Source organism: Pelodiscus sinensis, chromosome 27 (assembly GCF_049634645.1).
Source record: "Pelodiscus sinensis isolate JC-2024 chromosome 27, ASM4963464v1, whole genome shotgun sequence".
Taxonomy (NCBI): Eukaryota; Metazoa; Chordata; order Testudines; family Trionychidae; genus Pelodiscus; species Pelodiscus sinensis.
In genome coordinates this window covers 2,055,105-2,082,225 of record NC_134737.1, presented here as the reverse complement: position 1 = coordinate 2,082,225, position 27,121 = coordinate 2,055,105, and the positions used below count along the sequence as shown (strand labels likewise).

The 27,121-nt window shown below is 44.9% G+C and overlaps 1 protein-coding gene across 1 annotated transcript; it reads left to right on the top strand.

Moving 5' to 3' along the window:
* The first annotated feature begins 449 nt into the window (after positions 1 to 449).
* On the top strand, positions 450 to 23,120 carry CAPZA1 (capping actin protein of muscle Z-line subunit alpha 1). The gene is made up of 10 exons (XM_075909965.1): positions 450 to 594; positions 13,022 to 13,085; positions 15,289 to 15,340; positions 16,612 to 16,675; positions 18,075 to 18,281; positions 18,746 to 18,825; positions 19,239 to 19,317; positions 19,861 to 19,932; positions 22,187 to 22,249; positions 22,930 to 23,120. Exons 1-10 carry the CDS (start codon positions 556 to 558, stop codon positions 23,068 to 23,070), a joined length of 861 nt encoding a protein of 286 aa, XP_075766080.1. The 5' UTR covers positions 450 to 555; the 3' UTR covers positions 23,071 to 23,120.
* The last annotated feature ends 4,001 nt before the right edge of the window (positions 23,121 to 27,121 follow it).

The window sequence follows — 27,121 nt, the reverse complement described above, 5'->3', positions numbered from 1 at the left end:
GGGGGGGGCAGCGCGCACAGTGACACTCGGTGGGCATGTTAACGCCCCTGTAATTCTGTGACACTTCCACCGTGACACTCGGTGGTCAATGGCCGTAATGCAGCGCTGCGTGCAGTGTCCCACCCCACATCTCAGCCAGGGCCCAGTGCTGTGTGCAGTGTCCCCGTCTCTGGGACCTTCCCTGGTTTGGGGGGGCACTGCACACAGCACTAGGTCCAGCACGGGGATGGGGCATTGCACACTGCACTGGGCACTGCCAGGGGATGTGGGGGTCAGTGCACACAGCCCTGGGCCCATCCCAGAGGTGGGGGGCACTGCACTGGGGCCTGCTCGGGGGTGGGGGCACTGCACACGAGACATATCCTACACTAGAAATGTTAGGCGCGCCCCATAGGGGGCACTGTGTTCTCGGCTGCCCGCTATCAAAATGGCGCCAGGAGCACTTCCGCTCCGGCATTTCCGCCCGGGCCCTTGCCCGCTGCCCCGCCCGGCTTTCCGTTCCCGGCGTGCTTTGCGGGGGCGCGCAGGCGGGGCGGGGCGGCCCAAGGAACCGAAATGGCCGACTTCGAGGATCGGGTGTCGGACGAGGAGAAGGTAGGGGCGGGGGGGGTACCCGCTGTCCCCAGCCCCGGGAGCGGGGTAGAGACCCCCCAGGTTACTCCTCCCCCAGTACCGCCACCCCCCGGGAGCGAGGGAGAGACCCCCCCGTAGCCCTCCTTCCCTCGTGACACCGGGAGAGACCCCCCGGGAGCGAGGGAGAGACCCTCTCCAGTATCCCCCCCCCGTGCCATTGGGAGAGACCCCCCCACCGCCACCCCCCGCGAGTGAGGGAGAGACCCCCTCAGTAGCCCCCCCCGTGCCATTGCGAGAGACCCCCCAACGCCACCCCCCGGGAGCGAGGGAGAGACCCCCCCCGTAGCCCTCCTTCCCTCGTGACACCGGGAGAGACCCCCCCAGGAGCGAGGGAAAGACCCTCTCCAGTATCCCCCCCCGTGCCATCGCGAGAGACCCCCCCCCCACCGCCACCCCCCGGGAGCGAGGGAGAGACCCCTCTCCAGTATCCCCCCGTGCCATCGCGAGAGACCCCCCCACCGCCACCCCCCGGGAGCGAGGGAGAGACCCCTCTCCAGTATCCCCCCGTGCCATCGCGAGACCCCCCCACCGCCACCCCCCGGGAGCGAGGGAGAGACCCCCCCGTAGCCCTCCTTCCCTCGTGACACCGGGAGAGACCCCCCGGGAGCGAGGGAGAGACCCCTCTCCAGTATCCCCCCCGTGCCATCGCGAGAGACCCCCCCACCGCCACCCCCCGCGAGTGAGGGAGAGACCCTCTCCAGTATCCCCCCCCGTGCCATTGGGAGAGACCCCCCCACCGCCACCCCCCGGGAGCGGGGGACAGACACCCCCCCAATACCTGCCACCTTCCTGGAGCAAAAGACCCTCTCCAGTATCTCCCCCCCCCCCGTGCCATCGGGAGAGACCCCCCCAGTAACTGCCATCCCACTGGAGCAAAGGGAGAGACCACTCCTCCTCCCCTTACTTCTGGGAGAGACCCCCATTTAGTACCCTCCCATTCACCTGTTTTAAGGGGGAGACATTCCCATTATACCCCTCTTATTGCCCTTCCATAGCAATGGCAGAGATCTGCCCCCACCTCATATCTCCCTTCCTGCTTCCTTGTGAAGGGCAGGGGCCTACCTCAACTGTTACCCCATAGGGCGGAGAGCCCCCCCCCCCCCATTCTGTCCTCTTGGCCCTGTAAAGGACAAGACAGTCAAACTATACACAAAACCCTTGTAGCATTCTGCAGCACACCCAATAGCAGGTGCGTGCGCACACACCCCAATCCAGAACAGTGGGACCATTCCCCTTCCCCTTGCTCATTTCAGAGATGATTGGGGCTCAGGAGTACCCCCTTTCCTTTGTAGTCTCTCCAATGGGCTCTCCCTCTGTATTTTTATTATTTACAGATATGGGGTGGGAATGGCTGTTTGGCAGCACAGTTAATCTGGACACTTGCCATTAGGAGGAAGGCCCAGAAAGTCACTAGTGGGAAGCCAGGAAAGGAGCAATCAGTTCCTTGTGACGATTGCTTCCTTCTAAGATTTTTGTGCAAATGCTTTTTCAAGTATGTTTTTTCCAGTGACTAAAAAACTGTAAATATCCATTTTTGTTCATATGTATCAATTGCTGCACATCTGAATAAACCCACTTCAGTTTGGAGATCATTTGTCAGCTAGCACATGAGTTGGAGGAAGACTTTGTAGCAAGCTCACCTGAAGTTACGGAATATTTAGTATCAACAGAGCAGACAGGCCCTCTCCCACAAAGCAAATACACTGTTTTAGAAGAGTTAAGATTAGCAATGTAGCTGTAGTCAAGCTTTCATTTTACATGTATCATCATCATCAATAGTTGCAGTTTTCCTAAATGCTTTTCTGATAGTCCCCTGTGAAAAGAATACAACAAAAATGCAAGAACAATTATAACCATAATTTAACTGCATAAACTTGACCATATATGGCTTTAGTCTGAGACTTATTCATGAACATGAATTTGCCAACACCCTGTATAGGCAGACAAAGTATGGCCTGCTTGCAATTACAGTGTATATAACATGCTGGTGTTGTCAGTTTTCTTCCCAGATCTGGTCAGTCAGGGTGTGGCAGTTCCTTAATCTGCTTCTACTAGCAGTAGGAGTTTCTCTGTGATTAAACTTTGGTTTCATATGCAAGAAGCAACATAAGAGGTAGAAATTTATTTAAGAAATTGAAATGTGGATGGAGGACTTTTGTGTTAAGGTTAGCAGTTGGCATTGCACAACTTGCTTTCTACTCCTAATTAAGGTGATACATTCTTTGTATCATTTATCACATTATTGAGACAGTGTTCATGGATTGTATGAGACTGCTAGATTTCTTGCTCTATTTTTTCCATGTTTGAACAAGTAGCCATTGGGAAAGTTAATTTTTTCACTTCTTCCTAACTTTTTACCATTTTTTCCCCTATCCTAATATTCTTTGGCATTTTCTGATCAACTTCTGCTCATAAAAAAGGATTTACTTCGCAGATTTGTTTATGGACTGTTTATGTACTTTCCTTTCACTTGGATGCTAGAAATACCAGCTGATTGTTAATACTAAAAATGGAGACTTACTTTATAAAGTGCACATTAGTATTTTAAATGCTGATATTTTGGTACTTTGCCATCTTAGTCAGATTAGTAGTAGAGGATAAAATATGCTCTCTTATGAACAATTAAAACTAATTTCTAACAGTTTTCTTCAGTTGCAAGCCACAGTTTAAGACAAAGTTAACAAATGATACCTGAACATTGTGCTCTTGGTCTTCGGTAATTGTAGTTTTCTTTAGTCCCGGCCTCTTCTAAATCAATAACCTTAGTGACCCTTTGAAACAGAAGGAAGGAACAAACCAGTCAAAGGAACATAGAGGCACATATCTTTAAAAAAATTAGGCTTTGCTGTGTTTCACACAACCTCACTCAGGAGCTGCTTACATAGAATCATAGGGCTGGAAGAAACCTCAGGAGGTCATATGGTCCAGCCCTCTGCCCAAAGCAGGAACAATCCCAACTAAATCATCAGCCAGGGCTTTGTCAAGCCAAGGCTTAAAAACCTCTAGGGATGGAGATTCCACCACCTTACGCCTGTGGACATCCAGATTTTTGCTGTAAACGTTTGTAAGGCATATAAGTTTATGCCTTTTGGCACATATATTACTGTCTCATACCAAAGCCCTGGTGTGGACATAAACCAGGTGTGTTAGGTGTTGCCCTGTATTGTCTTGCTTGCAGGGCCCTATCTGGTGAAAATGCTCAGAGCATGTTGAACTCCATGCAGAGTGAATGGAGGAGTGACCACTCCTTTAATAACTTTAGCCCAGTGTTTAGGGTTTTCAGGTGGGGTGGGAAAACCCTGGTTCAGTTACCTTGCTTCTGTCTGATGAGAGGGGCTGTGGACCAGGATTCCCCACTTACAGGTGAGTGGCCTAACTAATGGTTTATAGCAGTGTTTCCCAACTTTATTTGTTCATGGAACCCTTTTAAACTCGAAAGAATTTTGCGGAACCCCTCATAACAGTCTCATATATGGAGCTGAAAAAAGTAAACCACAAATAAGGAAGGATGATAATAAATGAATGCTAAACAAGGTCATGAGATCAACATTTAGTTTAATTGCACATATTTAAGAACAAAAATCACATATTATTTATAAATCATAAAATGTTATTGTACTGGCATTTTCTCACGGCACTCTTATTTTCACTTTGTGGAACCCCATTTGGGAAACACTGGTTTATAGAGTCACTTATACTGCCAGTGGACTAATGCATATTTAATTAGATATATACGAAATGGAACAGCTGCAATAAGAGAGAAAGATACATCAGAATACCCCTTTGTTTGCTCACTGTTGTATAATAAAAATTCTAACCATAAGATGGTATATTTTGAGTAAATTCCATATCATTTTCAGCTGTTAATACTGTATAATTCAGAGTTACATTTCAGCTGGGGATTTTAACAAATCTAAATTAAGCCACCTTTACCCCATCAGTAGATATTTCCCCAATTTTAAAAATGGTAGAATCAGAAGGGAACTGAGAATAAACAAGATACTGTGTCATCATTGATATTGGCAGAGTTGGGAATAGAAGTCCAAGCTCATAATCTTCTGCTCTAACCAATCGACCACCTAGCGATCACTTTGCAAAACTTTCTCTTTTTTACTTAGCTTTAACTGCTCTGACTTAAAAATAATTTTAAAAAATCAGTGCACATCTCTGTAAGATCAAGCAAGATTAATCTAGTTCAGCACATCTACAAGTATTTGTTTCTCATATTCATAGATAAATGTTGGATAATTAAAGGATATGCAGCATACTGAAAGCTCTCTGTATATTGCTCTGGCTTCTTATGAATTCTTTGTACTGTCACCCTCTCTGCTTACATTTTGCCAGTTTGAAAAAAAATAGTGGTTGGGTGACTTCACTACTAGATGCTTTCCCCATTTTAGAAAGAGGAAGTTAGTTTCTGCTAGCACTCTGCAGAGATACCTGAAATGGTAATGATGAGCCAGGAAGTCGGTCAGTTTTGCAAAAATAGTCTGTTTCACACTTCTGCAACCAACATAGGTCGGCACGCTGATAGTATGTGACAACCTTGGAATATAAAATTAATTTCTTTGCTACATACAAAGACTGCTTCTTCCATTTCATTGCTGTTTTCAGTTATGTAGAATAAGGACCTCTTCTTTTTTTCAAATTGCTCTAGAGCAAAGAGAGGGGACGGAGAGGAGAAAGATACCCTTTATAAAAAATAATTGTGTGTCTTTGCAGTGGGTGCTTTGCTGATTTAACAGCAATTGTCCTAAATGTAGATTAGTCAATCACTACCTTGTCTATTTAACTTCACCAGTCTTACTGAAGTGGGAGAAGTTACTTACAGATTTGTAATTTTTTCCTCTACTAAGGGTCTGCATTCTGTCTTTTAGGAAGCAAATTATTTTAGGTGCAATCAGAGTTTGGGTCTAAGATGAGATAAAATACCAAAAGAGAGGTGATTACGTCGTCTTTACTATAAGGCAGGGGTGGGGATCCTCAGGCCTAGGGGCTGCATGCAGCCCCCAGCTTGCCTGCATCTGGCCTGTAAGGCTCAGGGTCCCTACAGCCACCCCACTGCCCACAGTGGGGCTGGAGCACACAAAGTCCACTAGGCAGGGCCCCTCAGGTTCTGATGTGCAAGGGGAATGTAGGAAGTTGTTTTTTTTTCTGTTGAGGGCCACATCAGTGAGGAGTTTTTTTTCTTTTCACTTGTGTGTGGCCCCCGACTGATTTTTCTTTAGGTCAGTGGCCTCTGACCCAAAAACAGATCCCCAGCCCTGCTATAAGGCACCTCTTCTTCAGGGCCCCAAATACAATGCAGTTGTGAATAGGGATGTGAAACGTTAACCAGCAAGCGTCACCCTAATGCTTACTAGTTCTGGTTAACTGGTAGGGACTAGAGCATCTGTCCACCCGCCCGGGCAGCTTCGCTGTGGTTTCTGCAGTATAAAGCTTATTTACGCTTTATACTGCCCAGCCTGCTGCGTGTACCTACTAGGATTTTTAGTGGTTACACAGTTACCTTTTTAAATGAATTTTTACATCCCTAGTTGTAAAGCTCCTTAATGATGAGCCACATCATTTACCTTATTACCAAAGTATTTCATGAATACAGACACTGTGTAATTATTTTTTTAACAGTTTGTCCAGCGTCCATTTTAGAAGCTCATTTTGAAGATTGTGTCTAGTTGGGGAGATGGAGCAGGGAGACAGTAGCCCCTGCTGTGAGCCCTTCCTATTGAAATGGATCTTGGCACCAGTTAGATGAAGTTGTGTGTGTACTGGGAGTACAGCAGTTGTAGTAATGCTTTAACACTTCCAGAATGACATGCCTTATGCTTATGCTTGCACTTTCTAAGAAAAGCACACACATCAGCCATGTAAAGTCTACAGGGCAACCTGTGGAACAGCAATGTCCATATTAGTTGCTATACAGAAATCCAGATCACAATCCAGGATAGTCTAATGCTTTCTGGTGCACAGTCTCAGAAGTTACACGGCGTCAGGATGAGAGTTATTTAAATAATGAAATTTTATTAAACAGTGGAAAAACACACTTTAGCAATGCTAAATGTCTATAATGCTTCAGCAAAAAGCAGAAGGAAACTAGGTGGGCATATAGTCCATCCTAGTTCATGCCCTGGTTTATGCCTTTTTATTTTTTAGTCAGTGGCACTCAAATTCATGTGAACATTTTGGGATAAAAAAATAACATGAATTTTAAAATAAGTAGAAGTAGCTTTCGCTTTTCAAGAATCTGTGACACTGGCCCCTGGCTCGTGTTCAGCCCAACTGAGATGGAGATGATACTGGTAGGATGGGAAAGCACCAGGAAACTGTCAGTGAAAGGTTTTAAATCCCCACTAAGGATGTGGAACTACAAAAAGCTGCTTCATCCTGCTAAAAACCAGAAAAATGTTTTTGAAGGGGGTTGGCCTCTCAACAGTGCTTCTACAGAATAATTTGATGTTTGTACGACTTTGTTTGACTGTTCAAAATGGCCTTTACAGGACAACTTTAGAACTACTTGCTGTGCTGGCTGAAGACAATACAGGCAGTCCCCGGGTTACGTACAAGATAGGGACTGTAGGTTTGTTCTTAAGTTGAATCTGTATGTAAGTCGGAACTGGCGTCCAGATTCAGCCGCTGCTGAAACTGACCGCCAGTTCTGACTTACATACAGAATCAACTTAAGAACCCTAAGCGTCCCAAACTGATCAGCAGCTGATTCCAGGAAGCCTGGGGCAGAGCAACTCTGCCTCAGGCTTCCTGTAGTCAGCGCTGGTCAGTTTCAGCAGAAGCTGACTTGGGGACGCCTGGGGCAGAGCTGCTGGGTTGCTCCAGTAGCGCCGCTCCTCGGCACTACTGGAGCAACCCAGCAGCACCCCATCTGCTCTGCCCCAGGTGTCCTGATTCAGCCGCTGTTGAAACTGACCAGCAGTGGCTGAATCAGGACCAGAGCAGCTGGGGTGCTGCTGGGTTGCACCAGTAGCGCCCAGAGCGGCGCTGCGGGAACAGCCAGCAGCACCCCAGCTGCTCTGCCACAGGCGTCCGGAGAAAAGCCTAGTCTGCTGGGGGGGGGGCGTACTAGCTGCGCCCCCCCCCCCCCCCCCCCAGCAGACCAGGAAGACTCGGGCGGCGGACCGAGATGCACCGTGGTCCCGCCGCCTGGGTCCTCTGCGGCTTTGCTCCCCGTCTCCCTGGTCTGCTGGAGACCAGCAGACCAGGGAGACGGGGAGCGCCTCTGAGGACGCCGGCAGCGGAGCAGGGAGACGCAGAGCAAAGCCCCAGAGTACACAGGCGGCAGGACCGCAAGGTCCCGCAGTCCGTGTACTCTGGGGCAGCCCCGTTTGTAACTGCGGATCCGACATAAGTTGGGGACTGCCTGTAAATGTAATGCCTTATCCAGCAAGAAAGCCTTAGCCAGCTTTTACCATAATTGAAAGCTATGAATAACTGTAAAACTAAGTGGAAAAATTGGTATGTTTTATATAAGTTTTGTTATTGTGTGGCTGAGTCTACTGCCTCCAGAGTCCTGTCCAGTAGAATTATATTCCCTCAGGTATTGTGCAATCACAATTGTACAGGCCTGTCTTGGAATTAGGGAACCTTTTGTTGAGACTTCAACAATTTGCCTTAGTGCCAAAGCCACGTGAATTCAAATGATACAGCACACTAGCATTTAATATACTTTATAACACACAGGTGGTCAGGGTGGATAAAAATAAAAAATCTGATTTTATTTATTTAAATCAGATTTTTATATAAAATAATATGTAAAGATAGTTTTAATTAAGATACATCATAACTCAAAGATATCTCATGGAGTAGAGATTATAAATTCTAATTCATGTAATGTTTAAGAGAAGTTTTGTAAATGGGTTCCAATAGTTCATGGATTAGGGACCCAGTCTTTAGGGGTCTCAGAGGCTTCTGTATAGATTATTTAGGTTAATCTTTCTATCTAGGGTCGCCAGATACTTTCACAAAAAAACCCGAACATGTCAGGGGAAAAAAAAAAGGTCGCTGCGCCTGTAAATATCATCTTGCTCCCTTCTGTCCTCCCCAGACATGGCCGGGAAAGAATGTCCCCGCCAGCCGTCCGTCTGAGAGAAACAGAAAATACCAGACATTTTACATGTCCGATATTTTCTGTTTGTTGATTTTTTTTTTTTTTTTATATTGGACAGGGGCCAGAAGTAATGCAATGGGACTCAGTGCTCAGTCTAGAAGATACCATCAGAGATACTTAGTTTTGCAGTTCTCTGAGTGTGCATTTGTATCTTCAGAGTTGACATGCTTGTTTACTGCAAAAATGCTTTAAATAAATAAATAATAGAGGTGAGAAATAAGACTCAACCCCATTTGTCCCTTGGCAAATTTGTATATGCAGAGTCAATCCCTTATCTCTTGCTAAAAGTGCAAAGTTTCAAACAGTTCAATGAATGGAAGCCAATATTTTTGGATTAAAAAAAAACTTGAATGTTAATTAAGTTAAAAAATGCATATGCTTGTTTTGTTAAAATATTATGTTTGCTGTTGAAGGAAAAAAATCCAGAATACATAATGTTGTGGGTTTAGTTACATAAAACGATTTAAATGACTGTCTGGTGCTGTTCTCCTAATACAGCATCGCAAGAAAATATTAATAGCAAATATTAATGATTAATCTATTGAATTGCAGTTAGTTCACCTCAAAATGACATCATATATATTTGCTTCATTTACCAGAGGTAAATGAAATAACCAAACAATCATTCATTTTCTCATATAGCTGTAAAACTAATGTGAAAAATTTTCAGAATAAATCACTGTTTAAAAATGTATAGTGTGTACTTTCTAAAAATGAAACCTACATATCTCTCTGAATTGTGAAGAATATGTTTTAAGATTATGACAACCAAGAATGCACTTGTATGTAGAAAACCATGATTAAGTCGAGCCTTCTTGATTAGTGATTTAAATCATTATTTAAATCAAATCTACCCTGCATGTGGTTTTGATTTTCCTTTTCCACTTCAGAATTCAGGAAATCTCAGGTATTACTTTCTTCAGACATCAACATGCTTATACCTTTATCATAGTACTTCTGATTCCAGATGCCTTAATTTTTTCAGTACATTTTGAAGCCTTATGATGTAATTTGTAACAATTAGTTGATAAGGGTGTCTCCACCTTTGAAATGTAGCAAGAGCCCTGCCAGCTCTTGATACATTTCAAAGGCGGAAGCACCGCAGGATCATGGACAGTGGAGGACTCAAGCAGTCCCCTGCTGGCTCCGCGCTCTCTGCTTTTGCAATGTACAAGAGCACCCTGGTGGAGGGCTCTTGTACCTTTCAAAAGCAAAGTGGTGCTGGGAGCCCAGGGCCAGTGGGGTAGTGCTTGAGTCCCTAGCTCACCTCAGGTTCCCTGCTGCGCCCCTGCCCCTTCTCCCAACAAAGATGGTGCTGGGGCAAACTGGGTTTTAAGCCGGCTTCCCCCAGCACCAGATCCTGCTCCCCCACTTGCTGCCTCTCTCTGATAGAGGCAGCAAGGACGGGGGGAAGCAACAAGTCAAGTCACTAGTCCACTATCCAATAAGCATTTGCTTATCAGATAGTCAACTAGTTGCTTGGCTCCCTAACTCACAGTACAAGTTACAGTACAATGTACAATTCTAGACAAGTGAAGGAGCAATGTGATACAGAATGGCACCAAGTCCATTTATTGACACATGACAGAAATGGTTCCACATACTGTGTAGAATTGTTTTCAGATTTTTCCTTAACCAGAGACTCCAAGCAATGATTCCAGAAGAGAGACTAACATGGCATTAATAATGATCTCAGCATTCTCCAATTAACCCTCCTTCAATTCTCTGATTTAAAAAAAAAAGCCCATGAAAATCCATGGTTTTCCATGACAAAAATGAAACATTAAACTAGGTTGAGGTCATCGAGTCCAGTCCCCTGCCCTCACGGCAGGACCAAAGCACCATCTAGACCAGTGGTTCCCAAACTTTTCGGCATCACTCCCCCTTTTTGATTGTTGAGAAACCCTCCCCCTCCCCCAATAGCAGCAACACTTATAGAGCAAAAAAAAAAAAGGAACTGATGGGGGCCAAAAAACAAAAATAGCAGCGAAACTTAGAGGGGAAGATTGACTGGGGGGGCTGGGTTGCCTCACATCTCTTCTCCCCCTGGAATTTCTTCACACACCCCAGTTTGGGAACCCATGGTTAGACCATCCCTGATGGTGGCTGGTCCTGCTGCAAGGGCAGGGGACTGGACTCAACCTCTTGAGGTTCCTTCCAGTTCTAGTGTTCTATGAACTAGTCTCCCTACTACAGTATATAAAGGTACAAGTGTTTTATTGATATACAGTAGAACCTGTTTATCCCAGCCTCCATTATGTGGTTTTCTATATTAACTGAACTACTAGCTGTCCATGGACTGTCTGTCTGAGCTCCAGCTGCCCGAGCTTTGAGCACTACGCAACTGGTGGTTTGGTTAATATGGAGAATTGGATTATGGAGGCTCAGATAAATTGGAGTTTATGGATACAGTATATATTCTGTGGTTTTTTTACAACAGTTAAAAACTAAAGATTCACTGCAAAAATGCAAATTCCACATTTTTCCATGACACATGGATTGTTATGATCCCTAAAAATGATAAGCTGTGATGTCCAAACCATATAGACTCAGCGACTAACTGGAGTCTTGTGTCCAGTTCTGGGTGCCACGTTTCAAGAAAGATGTGGACAAATTGGAGAAAGTCCAGAGAAGAGCAACAAGAATGATTAAAGGTCTAGAGATCATGACCTATGAAGGAAGACTGAAAGAACTGAGCTTGTTTAGTTTGTAAAGGAGAAGACAGAGAGGGGACATGATAGTGGTTTTCAGGTATCTAAAAGGGTGTTGTGTGGGCGGGTGGGGGAGGATTGTTCTCCTTGGCCTCAGAGAATAGGACAAGAAGCAATGGGCTTAAACTGCAGCAAGGGAGGTTTAGGTTGGATATTAAGAAAAACTTCCTGTCATGGTAGTCAAATACTGGAATAAATTGTCTGGGGAGACTGCGGAATCTCCATCACTGGAGATATTTAAGAGCAGGTTGGACAGACACCTGTCAGGGATGATCTGACCGAGCGTGGTCCTGCTGTGTGGGCAGGGGACTGGAGTTCAAGGTCCACCTTGCTGAGTATCTTCCGACAGTGGCCAATGCCAGGTGCCTCCGAGGGAGTGAATAGAACATCAAGTGATCTCTCCCTTTTCACCCATTCCCAGCTTCTGACAAATGTAGGTTAGACACCACTCCTGCCCATCCTAGTTAGTTGCCATTGATGGACCTGTCCTCTACTAGCTCTTTCCTGAACTCTATTAAGGACCTGGCCTTTACAACATCCTCTGGCAAGGAGTTCCACAGGTTTTCTGTGTGTAGTGTGCAAAAATACTTCCTTTTGTTTGTTTTAAACCTGCTGCCTATTATTTCATTTGGTGACCTGAGTTCTTGTGTTATGGGAATACATAACTTTTTCTGGTGTACTTTCTCTACACCAGCCATGATTTTATAGACCTCTGTCCTATCCCCCCTTAGTCTTTTCAAAGTTGAAAAGTCCTAGTCCTGTTAATCTCTGCTCATGCGGCAGCTGTTCCATACCCCTAATCATTTTTGTTGCCGTTTTCTGAACTTTTTTCAATGCCAAGGTATCTTTTTTGAAATGAGGGGACCACAACTGCACGCAGTATTCAAGAAGTGGGGTTACCATGGATTTATATAGAGGCAATAACATATTCTCCGTTGTGTTCTCTATCCCTTTCTTAATGATTCCTAACTAGGGGTGTAAAATCCTGATTAATCAGTTAACGGGTTAAATGGTTAACCTAACATTTAACTGGTTAACTGATCCAGTGGGGGCTGGGGCTGCTGCTACCGTTGCTGGCAGCACGAAGCTCCTGGGCCCAGCTCCAGACTTCTGCCATTGGCAGTGTGCTCCTAAGGCTGGGGGCTGCTGCTGCCGCCACTGCTAGGAGGAGGCTCCCAGCCTCAGTCCACGGATGGGCTGCCGCTGGTGGCATACAGTTGTGAACAGTTTAATTGATGACGTGGATAAAAATGCATATAACATATATTCGCACAACTGTTACCATTTACATTGATACAGACTTTAAAAATACTTAAACATAAACATCCATATCCATCAACTTTATAAAAAAATCAAAATCAGATTCTGCCAAGCTTAACTCGGGGACGCTTTTTGTGCCTACATCTCGCCATAAATAGCTCTAAAAAGCATTATCTGTAGCTCTAACATTCAGCTAGTGAGCTATGCTGATGTAAATACGTTGCAGTTGTTGCTACCTAAACAAAAATCTTTCACTGTTTACTGAAGTTAGTCTAATGACTGTTCTGTTTTACTGCAGGTCCGTATAGCTGCCAAATTCATCACTCATGCACCGCCCGGAGAATTTAATGAAGTGTTTAATGGTGAGTAAATGAAGAAAATTAAACTGTTCATAGGATTTTCCAGATTTTAGCCGTTGTCAGAAAGGAAATGTTTAAAGTGGCTCACAAAATACGCTTGGCAAAGGGGCTATACTTCTTAAGGCCAAGACTTTTCAAAAAATGGTGAATGGTTTTAAATACTGACTTGTGACACCCTGCAAGAGGCTGGATACACAGCACTCTCTGGAAATCAGACCCTGTTAGTGTCTCAACTTAGGCTGTCTCCCCGCTGTCACTTTCAACCGCGAAGCATTAGTTGTTTAGGGGTGGAAAAGAGAGAAAAGTTTTAGTACTGAAAAGCACCAATATACACAGCGCTTGACTTCTGAGAACTGGGATGCTGGCAGTAAAGCTAGCACTCCTCATTTGGGATGTTTGTTCATTTTTTAATTGCTGGGCAGCCTCTTCCTCCAGCAATAAAGAATGACAGCACTAAAGAGTTATCATGCTATCATGTGCCAAAAGTGTCCGTCTGCTATATACATTGGACAAACATCTCAGACACTTCGCCAAAGGATTAATGCCCACAAAACAGATATCAGACAAGATCACAAAGAGAAAACAGTTTCTTGCCACTTTAACCAGAAAGGACACTCTCTCAATGACTTAACCACCTGCATTCTGCTACAAAGACCTTTTACATCTGCACTTGAAAGGGAATCCTCTGAACTGTCATTCATGTTAAAATTCGACACTTGCCAACGAGGACTTAACAAGAATTTGAACTTTCTCACCCATTACCAAGACAGTTTCCTCAATTATCACCTGTAATACCATTAACTCACAAACATCCCACTCTCCCTACCTTTAATATCAGCAATTCACATACACTTACCTTCCTTCCCCCCCCCCCCCGCATTCCCCTTCTGTTCTGCAATATGATTTGTCCTTTTCATATTTGTTCATTTTTTTAATTGTATCCTTTGGTATATATGGTTGTGACTACTTTCTTCCACTATTTGATCTGAGGAAGTGGGTCTGGCCCACGAAAGCTCATCATCTAATAAACCATCTTGTTAGTCTTTAAAGTGCTACATTGTCCTGCATTTTGCTTCAGCACTAAAGAGGGCAGCATTGACCTACCCATAAGCACTTAAAGACTCAGCCAAACTCATCCAAATCAGCCATTTTTGACATCATGACCCAAGATCCTAGGTTTAACTTAAATTGTTGTGTGAGATTTGTTTATATAAGCATGTCATCTGGATGCTGTTCTGTTGTGTTTCCTTAGTACCTTTCAGGCTTGATCTCAACTATTTGAAAAGTCATTCAGATGAATGCAACATTGATTGTCTGGGTGCTCTTTCACTCTGCTACTTTTGGAACAGCATTGGTTTGATGGTGGTGTGATGAATCGTAAATGTTCTAAACTGGCTTTTACCAGACAAATGTAAAACCTTATTGTAAAGGGATATCATCAGGTACTCTGAAGCTTATGTTATGGAGATAGAATAGTAACTGGCTTTCTATTTACGTAATTGATTTTGGACCCCATCATCGTAAAAGACCATGAGCTATTTTCACTGTCCTGCAATGGTGTGGCTGGACTTTTGTGGCTAGTTGTTGGCTTATTTTCATTCTACCGTAGCTCAAAAGTGGCTCAAGAGATTTTCTCTTAAAAAAAAAAAAAAAATCTGTTTTGAACGGTGACCAAGAATGAAAATTCCAGCCCCAAAAGTACATGTTTCAGAAAGTTGTGATAAAGGGAGAGTATAATGGAAGACTTTTAGTTCTTATTCTACTATTAACAATAATCTTATATAGAGTGTCCTCCAGTAGATGTCAAAGCACTTCACAAAGCATCATTATCTCCATTTTAGAAATGGGGAAACTGAGGCATTGAGCAAGGTGGCTTGCCCAAGGTCACACAGCAGGCCAACTGAAGGAATAGAATCCTGGTCTTCTGGGTTCCAGTCCAGTGTTCTAACCACTTCAGCAGTAGCTAATTCCTTGAGGGGTAGTATAGCCCCTCTGCTTAGCATGGTTATGGTTTACCAGCCTTTAATCCGAATCATTTAATAGACCGCATTGGGGAGAATTTAGTCCCATTATACAACCACACGCTGTGTTTAGTAAAATGATTTACAGCTACTCTAATGTTTGTTGAGCGTCTGGTTCCATTTTGGTTTTAGTGGGGCAAAGACAGACATTTTAATAACCTGTCTGAACGCTTTCTTTGCTCTAGATGTCCGGTTACTGCTTAACAATGACAATCTTCTCAGGGAAGGGGCAGCACAGTAAGTATTGGTTTACAAACGTGTGTGTTTGTGTTTCAGTCTAATGACAACAGTGATGTGAACTGCGATCAGTGGCAGAGGTAGTGTAATTTCCCTCTCCCAACCAAAGCACCGGGGAAGATGGAGGGAGGGTCATTTTTCACACATTCTGCTTAGTCTCCTTTTTATAATAGAACATGCACAAATGGGGAGAGCCAACATATGTATATTGTAACTTTTTAGCTTCCTAAGGATACCTGACAGGTACCTGTCACGCTGTCTGGAGTGGCTCACCATTGTGAGTGCCATCCTTGGGGTGGGCAGACAGACCAGAAGCAGGGCAGAGACCCCAGTCTGCTTGTATGTTCTACAAATCACTTTGCCCAACCCAGTAACAAGTGTGATTTCCTGAAGTGCAATAACAGTCTTACCAGGGCCACCGACAGTCCCCTTGGGCACTCCAGTCTGTCTTGTCCCCCCAGCATGCTGGACTGAGGGCTTGGTACACATCAGTGCTGCAGCTGCAGTGCTTTTAGTGAAGATGCTACTACACTGAAGAGAGAGGTGGTAGCTATGTCAAAGGGGAAAACCTTCCCATCACCTAGTACTGCCCACACCAGGGGCTAGGTTGGTATAACTAAGTTGCTCAGGGGTTTTTCACATCTTGAAGTGACGTACTTGTACTGATTTGAGTTGGTAGCGTAGACCTGGCCTTACTGAGAGTTGGTTGTTCTATACCAAAGATCTCAAAATATTTATGTTGCTCCCATCCCAGGAGACCAGTCATTTACCCCAGGTCAATTTGTACCTTAGCTATCACACCAAAAATATTTCCAAGAGCTCTGTGTCTATGCAAGTATTAAACAAGGACATTTTCTCTGTCCTGAGGCTTGTATTTACTGGTCTCGTGGGGCACGTCTAGCCAGCAGAGCTAAAGCTGAAATAAGCTACGCAGCTTGAGCTTCGTCAATTGTGTAGCTTAAGTTTAAATAGCATAATTTGGCTTTTGGAGCTGTCTACACAGCAGGAAGTCCGAGTCAGACCACTCTTCCTCTGACTTCGCCTACTCCTCGTAAAATAACAGTTACAGGAGTTGGAATAAGAAGTTCTTCTGCACCACATTATTTTGACCTTATGTCAAAATAACTGCTTGCTTTGTAGATGCAGACTATGTTATTTCGGAATAATGTCATTATTCCGAAATACACTGCTGTCTAGATGTACCCTCGGTGAAAATATAAATACTAAAGATTGCACAGTCAAAGCTTACATTGTTTTCCAACTATTAACAGTGCATTTGCCCAGTACAATATGGATCAGTTCACGCCAGTGAAGATAGAAGGGTATGATGATCAGGTAAGGCAGAGTTTTGCTGTTTGTCTTTGTAGGTTTTTATGTTGGTGACCATCCCTGCAGTATGACAATAGCCTTCCATAACAATCTAGATATTTGTCGAGCCCTGAACATAACTAATACAACCCGGAAGAGCTGGGTTCGGGTGATCTGCTAGTGCGTAGAACGATCTGCGCAGATCACCAGACAGTGCGGCTGGCGAGCGGAGCTCGCCGTGGTTCGGTGAGCCCTGGTTATGTTGATAAGATCTTTGGATCACATCAGTTTTCTTTGCACTCAGCAAACTTCCATCCTTACAGAAGAATCTCAGCCTGAATGTTTCCTTTTGAGCATGCTCTGTATTACTAACAACATGGGGCTCAGTTCAGTACTGCTTCCGTAGGCACACCTCCCTGCTGAAGCCCGTGGGAGTGTTGCCTGAGCCAGAGCGAACACAGACTGCTTTTTTGCTGGGCTCTTTGATAGCACTGAAATGCTGTGCACTCACAGCTCCCATTGGTTTCAGCATCAGGCTCTTAAAAATAGCATCTCTTCTTTTTCCATTTCCATCTGATCCAGGCATTCCCTCTCCTGTATAAAAACCACAGTCTAAAGAACTTCCCGTTTGCCTCCAAAAGATGGTCTGGTTTCTGAGCTCTGCACTGGTACGGGACCTGTGTCCCTGTGTCCACCCGAGCTCGTGGGTTTGGTCAAGCGGAGCAGGCACGGGAGGTATACCAGGACTACGCTGCCAAGAGAAACAGATTTGACAGACACGCCACAACTTGGGGGAGAGAAATATGACGCTTGGTCTGGCTCCTGAGATGACTCACCTGCTAGGGCAGGGAATGCCCTGTTCGGCTGCTAAAGACCATTCAGCCCAGCCTAAACCCAATACCTAGTGAAGTAACCACCTCTACTCTTTCTCCGTGATCAGAGGAGCAGTTACCACCACATCAAGGCTTCTGGAAGGAATAAGAGAGAAGGAAATGATGGGTGCCTGAGGGACACCCACCCCTCTCCCTAGGAGTGAGGAAGAAGGGGGGCTTGAGTTATTTAGTATAGTTTTACAGAAGCAGAATAATTGATGCTTGTGTAGTATTTCATACAAAGGGTCCCAAACCATGATGTGAGCTTTCTATACTTCACTGAATGCAGCACCTCTGGACTGGGCAGCTACAACATGGTCAGAGAGGGAGTTTGTCCAAGGATTTTGCAGCAAACCACAAATCATTAAATAAACCATAGAACCATGAATGTCCTTGCAGAGTAGAGGCCGCGTCAAGTCCTAAGGTTTTATCTGAAACCAATAATACTGTGGGTGGTGAAATTTAGCAGACTTGCACTCAGGAACTGCAGGGACACAGCAAAACATTTAAATCAGCATAAAGAAACACTTTGATTTTTCCCTTTTGTTTTTCAGGTTTTAATTACAGAGCACGGTGACCTGGGCAATGGTCGATTTTTGGACCCAAGGAACAAACTTTCCTTTAAGTTTGATCATTTAAGGAAAGAAGCAAGTGATCCCCACCCCGAGGACACAGAAGCAGCTCTAAAGCCATGGAGAGATGCCTGTGACAACGCATTGAGGGCATATGTGAAAGATCACTATCCCAACGGCTTTTGTACTGTTAAGTACCTGCCCTGTTTCATTGATGGCTTTTGCTCCCTGTCTGGTAGTCCCATCGGGAGACTTTGTACCGAATTTTGGCACTCATCTTCATCAGTGTCTGTTTTGTAGATCTTTATTCTTGTGCAGAATAGCATGATAATAAGACGAGCTTAGACTTGCTGGGGGTTGGCGTTTTGTGTGAGCCAGTGGCAAAACGTTTTCCTTCATTCCCTCCACTACCTGTGGATAAATATGCACTAATGCACCTTGCAGCCCATTCCAGTGGTAAGCTAGCCAGGAAGGGGCACAGATAAGACAATTGATGGTACGTGTGCATTGTCTGCTGTCTCTTAGCTCTGTGCTGTAGCAGGATGTTGAGGCTGCACCTCTGGTGCTGCAGTTAAAAACACAAAGCTGGTGGAATAGACACAGCAAGAACTCAGCACTGGAATTGCTAATTTGTCATTTCTTTATGAAACCAGGTTTATGGCAAGACTATAGATGGACAGCAGACAATTATTGCCTGTATCGAGAGCCACCAGTTTCAGCCCAAAAACTTTTGGTAAGAATATTGGGAAGGGTTTGTGCTCCTGCCCTTGGAGCACAAGCCTTCCTTTCCATGCCTGCTCCCAAGCAGAAGGCTAATCCAGAACAGGCCTTCTGCTTCCTCTCTTGCCCACTTCCCAAGAGCTTCTCCTTCTGGCCTGCTTCGCTAGCAGGCTGGATGAAACTGCTGTGAGAGAGGCCCTGGTGCTGTTGCATGAGCCAGCCAGTGACAAGAGGTGCTGTCGTCCTCATGGTTCCGAGGCCCAAGCAAACTGTACCCTCGGAGTACTGATGCCCTGTGGCCTCGAGCTGCACTGCGCAGAAGGGATGAGTGGTCACAATGCCGGGAGCAGAGGCAGCATCCTGGGCTCTTCCCCATTGGTGCTGAACGCTGGGTTCTAAGATCACTTGGGCGTTGTTTCTTTTTAGGAATGGCCGTTGGAGATCAGAGTGGAAATTTACCATCACGCCGCCAACGGCTCAGGTGATTGCAGTGCTGAAGATCCAGGTTAGTGCCACTGCCCGCAAGAGTCACAGCGATTGCATTGCTGCTCCTCAAGTAGTGCTTCTGGGTGTGTCTCTGAAAAGTACTGGTTAGGTGCACACAGAGACTGGGACACCTCATGTCTGGTGAATTATGCAGTGGCTGTTAAAGATAGTAAAGAAATGCAATGCTTTTAAAAGTCTGGCCAAATGGGGGATTGTATTACCATGTGCCTCAACTTCTGCACTTCATTCCTGGTCCCTGCTAACCAGGAGGGAAGCTTACACGTTGTCCTGTGAACCCTTTATCTCAGCCCAGTTGTATTGAGTGTTTATTGCATTAGCATAATATTGAGAGGTCCTCGCTGAGAATAAAGTCCCTTGGAAAATCCATCCAGACTTTGTTAGTCTCCACTGCAGGCTGAAAGTAGTATCACAGCACTGCAGCTATGTGTTTCGCCTGGTCTTTGGCTGTCTCTGTGGACAGCACCTAGCATAATGGCTTGGCTTCGTTGGGGCCTCTAGTATAATAGTAATTATAAACTGTGCTTGTTCCTTCTTTGTGCAGGTTCATTACTACGAAGATGGCAACGTGCAGCTGGTTAGCCATAAAGACATCCAGGACTCTGTAACAGTTTCAGTGAGTATGGAGAATTTACAACCTTTCAGCAGCTCTTTCTTGCTGCCTTCAGTCAGCAAGGGCAGCTTTCCTCTCCGATATGACTCCACTCTTGTGTCGCTTACTGTGCAAAGGCTTTGGATCCAGTTATAGGATGACCAGTCAGTGCAGCCACTTACACTGCTTGTAGACTTCACACTGCAGGATGTTGTCTGATCTTCCTGCTTTGAGTAAGAGTCGGGTATGCCTTAGGGGGAACTAGCTGCCTTCGCTTCCCTTTGCAAGGAAAAAGGAGAATTTGGACTAAAATGCAACACCACACTTCTGAAAAATCTTGCCTCTTCAGCACCAACATCAGGCAATTATGGTTGCTTGGGAGTCCTCCTCACCCGTGCTGAAGAGAAGGTAACTAAGGTTATGTGTCGGGAATAATTCTGGACACTCTGGATGCAGGTGAAAACAAATAGAGGATTTATTGTCCACCAGCAGTGGTGGAGTACCAACCCGGGGTTAATCTGGAGAGCACTAGTCAATCAAAACATTACATTGAATTATATAGACAGCAGGTGGGCAGAGTGGAAGCAATTTCATAGGTTCTGGAGGCAAGATGTAATGAGCACATAAGCCAATAAACTACAAAAGTTACACAGTATCTCTGCCCACCGCCAATTAAACATCTTATCAGTAATACAGGTAGTTATTCCTAACAAGCTAAATAAGCCAACATAAACAAAAGACATGTTGACGGCAACTTTGTCTGCTGAAATTATTATGCGTCTACTGCAGGGGTGATACTGCCATGCATTGGCGCGGTCCTTGGGATCCAGGCTTATTATCTAGGGTTAAAGGAGACAGTGAGAAGGACTTCCATGAAGTTTGTTTTGGTACCAGCCAGAGCCTTATCGGAGTGAGGCCCTCTTGGAATGAGGTTGCCAGGGCGACCAGGGTCATGTTAGCTGCTTGTTCTGAGTGTTCTCAGGCCTGGCCTCAAATTTAGGATTTTAATAGGGATTCTTAGCAGAATACCATGGACTGCCTCCGTTTACCCCTACACTATGTCTTACACTGGGAAGATTTGGTGAGAAATGCAAGTTGCCAAAAGTGAAAAAAGGTTAAACCCGTTTTTCTGCCTTCCATTGTTGACATTTCCTGGCCACATGGCTAGCACCCTGTTGACAGACAGAATAAAGCAGTGTGGGTAAGCACCCCACAGTGCAGTGTGGTAGGAAGGCAGAGCTGATCTGTGAGCTCTCCGTGCTGGAGAATGTCCAAGCAGCACGGCCATCTCTCCAGCCCTTCCCCTGTAGCAGCCACCTGCTTCTGTGTCCCTGTGGGCAGAACAGGAGCACTCCAATGATTTGCTCTTTGATCCCCAAATGGAGCAGCTCATTCATCTGTCAGACACTTCTGGGAGCTTTGAAAGGGGAGGGGTGCAGGCCTGCAGGGCAGCAGAAATCACAAAACATTGAGCATAGCCACCAGGGCAGGCATTGTGGGATACTGTCAGAATCCAGTTCTCTTGAAAAAACATAAGCAAAGTCCACACTGGCTCTTTGTTGACAATAAAGGGAGGGGAAAAGACAAAAGTCTCGCAAGGCTGGAAGCTTTTTGTTGCCAAAACTGGGTGTTTTTCCTCAACTAAGTTGAGTAAACGCTTTCACGTGTTACCAAAACCTGCCTTTTGGTGACAAACATGTGCTAGTGTAAAGAAAGCTAAGTCTTGTAATGAGAAATAGGCTGTAAGGAAAAGCGGGGCAGTCATGTCTACTCACAAGGCATCTCAATAACACCCAGTTCTCTTTTGCTCACTAGAGGGCAGCCCTGTGTTTCACTTTGTACTGGAGATTAGCTTCACTTAACTCCTGCCTCTGCTGCACCCTGCTGAGCAGCAATCACAGCTGCTAATGGGCACTGGCCCCATGCAGGTCTGAAACTGTCAGCTCTGTCTGATGCCTAATCCCGGATGATCTAAGTCGGAGTCGTCAATAGGCGGTGGTGGTCAAATTCAGACCGCCAGGCACTTTTGAATGCACCCTACTACCTCTTTATTTACTTATGATTATCATTATTGTTGGGGGTGGGGATTGTTATTATTTTCTCTGCAGTCTGGACCTTCACTGTACCTTCACCAAGAAATGTGGATCTTGACCAAAAAATAATTGACTGCCCCAGTCTTAAGTAGTTACAGAATTTTCATTCTAAAAAGAAACACATTGATTAGATTTTATATTCAGCCTTTGAACTTGAAGGTAATTTTTGTCCTCTTTCTCTGTAGAATGATGTCCAAACAGCCAAGGAATTTATCAAAATCATCGAACATGCGGAAAACGAGTATCAGGTAAGAGAATGTAGCAGGGACAGAGCCATGTAATTCCAATAGGCTTGCTTGTTTTCATGGATTTTTAAAAAGATACTTCCCTCTATTTACAAATGATTAGAACTTGAGAGATTATTGCTCTAGTTTTGTTCTCTCTTCTTTTTCTAGTTCCAGTTTGAACTGTAAATTCTTTGGAGCAGGGACAGCTGTTTCTGTAAGCCACCAGGCAAAGTTATGGGGCTGTGTATGTGCATAAAAACAAATGGCAAAATCAGCAGTATAGCAGAGGATATTAACTAGGCAGCTGGAACGGGGCCTGGAAAGTGCAAAGTCACTAATTCCATTTCCTGAGACGGTCACACTGGGGCAGGCCAATGAGTGGGTGCGCTCACCTCTACTTCCCTGTGACTAAGAGCCGTTGCTAAGGAGAGGTCTGCTGCAGCTTTCCAGGCACTGCTTGTTGTGTGTGTAAAAAGGGGACTGAACACAAGGCCTTTTGCAGACAAATTCACTTGAGAAGGAAGAGGTGGCGAGAGACACCTTTCCTCCACACGCAGACACTCCCCCCTGCTCAGTTTGCCTTGTCAGGTGGTAGGTAGCATGCCTGCCTCTAATACTGAGTCATGCTTTTGGAAAGGAGCGACCTTCCTGCTGTTGTAGTTCTGCTCAGACAGACGCTGTCACTGTGCTTGCTCTTGCAGACGGCAATCAGCGAAAACTATCAGACTATGTCCGACACCACGTTCAAAGCCTTGCGCCGACAGCTGCCCGTCACTCGCACCAAGATCGACTGGAACAAAATCCTCAGCTACAAAATTGGGAAGGAAATGCAGAACGCTTAAGGCAGAACTGATGAGATTGAGGAAACGGTGTAGCGTACAAAAAAAAACAACCCACAGACGTGGTCGTACGCCAAGTAGGTGGTTTCCAAACCCGGGCGGCATTTTGCTAGGGCTTTCAAAGTTAACAAGTTTTCTAGCTTCATGGAGGACTATTGAACAAATAGCATTGTCTTTGTGTTTTGTGTTCCCTACCATCTAAACTTCTTGTTACTGTATTCACGGGGAGGTCATCTGAATTGATCCACATTAACGGTTCAGTGATAGAGCTCTGTTTGGGAGTCACTGTAATTGTACTGGTTGGAAAATTTCCTAGCCGTGAAAGCCCTTTTATAAACACAGGCAGATGGTCTTGGGAGTGTTTTCCCTGTGCCCTTATGCAGCGCTTCAGGTACTCCAGAACGTTTGTCAGATTGGAAGAGGAGACGCATCTCCCACATTTGCTGGTCTCTGATCTCCACCTAGCCGTGGGCCTAGAGGGTAGACTTTAATATCTGGAATGAGTTTACACGATCCCTTACAGAAATCCCAAACAGGCCAGATTTTCTGTGTAAGTAATTTTTTTAAATCCAAAGATTTGAGCCAGGTTCCCTCTAAGTGAAATTTCTTTTTCTTTTCTTTTTCCTGGAAGTATGGTTAACAGACATCTGCATTTTTACAGAGTAGCTAATCCGGTTAATAGTTCTTTTTTTATTATTGTTAAAATGTTAGTATTGTGTCTGCTGAGACATTTTGTCTGAATGGAGATTAAATATTAAAGATAAAAATGCAAATGTCTAAGGAATAATAGGTATGTTGTGCTTTAATGCTTTGTGGCAGGTTCCTAGAGTTTGTACCACAGGTGTATGAATGGATAGTGTATTAAATGATAAATAAAAGATTTGCGCCAAAGTGAGAGAGAAATCACTCCCACTCTGACTGTTTCTGTTGGGGTGAGTTCCTGGTTATCCTTAGAGGGAACATTGGGATTAATTACCTGCTTTTGAAAACTTGCTCTAAATTATTCCATTTTTAATAGAATGGAAAGCAGCTGATGGAGGATCATTTCCCCTTGAAAAAGAGAAGTATGTTTTATCTCTAGGGCAATGTTTGCATTAGCACTTTTGTTGGTATAACTTACGTCACTTATGGGTGTGAAGAAAGCCGCACCCTGAGTAATATAAGTTACCATGTGTAGATCACTCTGTTGAATTATGTCAACAGGAGCTCTCTCCCCCCTGGACATAGAGCAGGTACATCAGCGGTGTTACAGCAGCTAGCTCGTGTAGATGTGGCCTAAGGAACCAGAACATGGATGCACTGCTAAATGAACTCTGTACATCTAATTTACTCTGCTTCGTTTACATTGTGTTGTCCTTACGCCTTTCCCAAGAGTGTTAAAACTGGCTGGTGTCCTCCTATTTTTAAACATGCAAAACATAGTGGCAGATTGTGCATTAAACATCAGTTTTGCTCAGTAATACCATAAAATAAGAGTGTCAGTGTTCCATTCTGTGAGAGACGTTTTGTCAGAATAAAATAGATTGGCATTTGCCGTTCAGAATATCCACCCATTCATCCCTCACATGCTCTGTGTGTTACCTACTTCAGTAGAAATACACTAGTCTTGGTTCCAAAGCTGCTTTTGTCTGTCCTTTATGATCTCTCAGATGTTTATGCCTCATCAAAACACCATTCACCAAGACAGGAACTCAGCTCTGCCTCCTGCTACGATGACGCATAGCCTGGCAGGAGTTGTTTGGGGGTAGGAAAGATGCTATGCACTAGGCCAACAGCAATTTCTCCACCAGCTCAGAGAGACCAGCTTAAAATTGGATTCCTGAACTGAAAGGTGTGAGATTCATCTGCCTGTGAACTGCAAAATAATCGCAGCTAATCCAATATTGCATGTTATATTGTTTGTCTCTGTAGTACCGTGATACGCTCTATAGTATCCACCAAACTTTCAACAGTTCTTAGTGTTACTGCCTCCCTGCTACAGCCAACTCCAGAGACAATCCGCATTCTGATTACACATAGGAATAAAACACATTGTACATAACTGCACACTAATGCGTTGTTACAAGGTCTGTTGGCATTTCCATTGCAAGTGAACTGATTTTCCCTTTTGAATAACTTTTAAAATCTACATGAAGCTATCCACCCACATTCATGAAACCAAGTTTCAAGATCAAACATTTGTCAGGCACTTCTAAGAGGGTAAGATTATGCAGCCATTAATTCAGCCAGCTTATGGTGGCACAGTATTTTCTAATTCTCTTTCAGTATAAAGCCTACTGCATTGCGCTTGATGAATGCTTGCCACCAAAATATATAATCCTAGAGCAGCGTTGGAATTTCCAAAGTTTGAAATGCTTCAGCTCTGAGTTGTCAAAATGCTAGAGCTGGAAGGGACCTCAAGAGATCATCAGGTCCAGACCCTGCCCTCACAGCAGGACCAAGCACCGGCTAGAGCATGTTCCTAGTAGATTTAGTTAGCTAGTTTAAAAAATGGTGTGTGCACGGTGTTGTAGCTCTGTTGGTCCCAGCAGAAGAGAGGCAAGGTGGGTCAGATGAAAGAGAGAAGCTTTCATGCCTAGCAGCTGCACAGCTCTCAAAAGCTTGTCGCTTTCCTCATTGAAAGTCAGCCCAGTAAAACATAGGGCAACCTACTACTGATCCACCAGAGCATTTCATAAGGCCCACAGTGGGGCTTGGGCGGTCAGCCCTGGCAGAGAATTGGTTTCATAGGCGTTTGTGGTCCACAGTGTAATTTGGACAGCACTTCATTGTAAGAAACTGCCTCGCCCACCTTGTCTCAAACACAATGTCACTGCCACTAACTCGAGAGCATGCTCCTAGCACGGAGCTGTGAGCAAGAGTTCCAGGATCTTTCTCTAGCTTGGCCACTGCTCCCCTGTGTGACTTTGGGTAAACTGCTTCATTGTTCTGCCTCCATTGCCATGATTTTTCAAACACTAGAACATTACCACCTGTCCCAGTCAGCTGATGGCAGTAGCACCCGCGATCCTGATCAACCCTCCTTGGACAATGCCATGTTTAAATAAGCACAGAGACTCCCTTGCACTAGTTCCCATTCTGGGGCCTCATCAATGTTACCAGTTAAGCTAAAACTGATTTTAAAAAATGCAGACTCGAGTAATTGATTTAATTACAGAGGGCAAGTCAATAACCCAGATTTAATGGGATGGAAGAGTCTACATACAAGAGGTTTTCACTAGTTTAATTAAGGGCTTGTCTACCTGAAAGTTAAGGAGAAGTCTACACTAGCACTTCACCACACTGCAACTTTCCACTTCAGGGGTGTGAAAAGACACCCCCCACCACCACCACCAAGTGCAGCAAGTTACAGTACTGTAAAGTGCCAGCGTTAATGGACTCCCAGTGCTGTAAGGAGGGTGGTTTACACAGAGCCAGGGCTCCTGCCATGGTTACACTTGCATTACTTTTGGACATGTCGATAAAGCCTGGGGTAGGGTGTGAATTTAAAGTGCAGTAGTGGTTCCTGAAGAATTCCACTTGGACAGTCTTTGAAAGCACACCGGGCTTTGGCTGAGCAGGAGCAAAGAGCACTTCTGTGCCAGACTAAGCTGTTCACACAGGGAGTTAATCATTGTCCTAAGACAAACAATGGCCTAAATCAATTAAAAATCTATTGCTAGTGAAACTGGTACCATTTGTAAAAGAGACCAAGCCTTAGCTTGTGTATCAGCTGAGCGGCCAACAACAGGCCGGTGGGCTGGACCACGGGAAAGGTGTTTGCATGGACTGTAGGCAGCATCTCAATTGTCCCAGGGGTAGCCAAGCATTTGCAGTCTGTTGGGTGGAAGGTGCTGAACTACAATGAAGCCATTAACGCTCCGCATTCCTTCCTTGCATTGCCCCAGGGTCCCAGAAACACCGCCTAGTCCCTTTCTAAGCAAGCAGCTGAGTGCCAGGGATGCCCTTTCCTATGGAAATGGACAGGACGCAGCCTGGGGCCGTGGTCTCCAGCCTTTTTATGCGTGAGATCACTTTTCGAATGGAAATGCAATCCAAGATCCACCTGAAACCT

Excerpts from the sequence above, each read along its gene's own strand:
- CAPZA1 (XM_075909965.1), top strand. The coding sequence starts at position 556 with ATGGCCGACTTCGAGGATCGGGTGTCGGACGAGGAGAAG. Across the intron at positions 15,341-16,611 it reads CTCAGGGAAGGGGCAGCACA|TGCATTTGCCCAGTACAATA; the intron begins GTAAGTATTGGT and ends AACTATTAACAG. Across the intron at positions 19,318-19,860 it reads TTGCAGTGCTGAAGATCCAG|GTTCATTACTACGAAGATGG; the intron begins GTTAGTGCCACT and ends TTCTTTGTGCAG.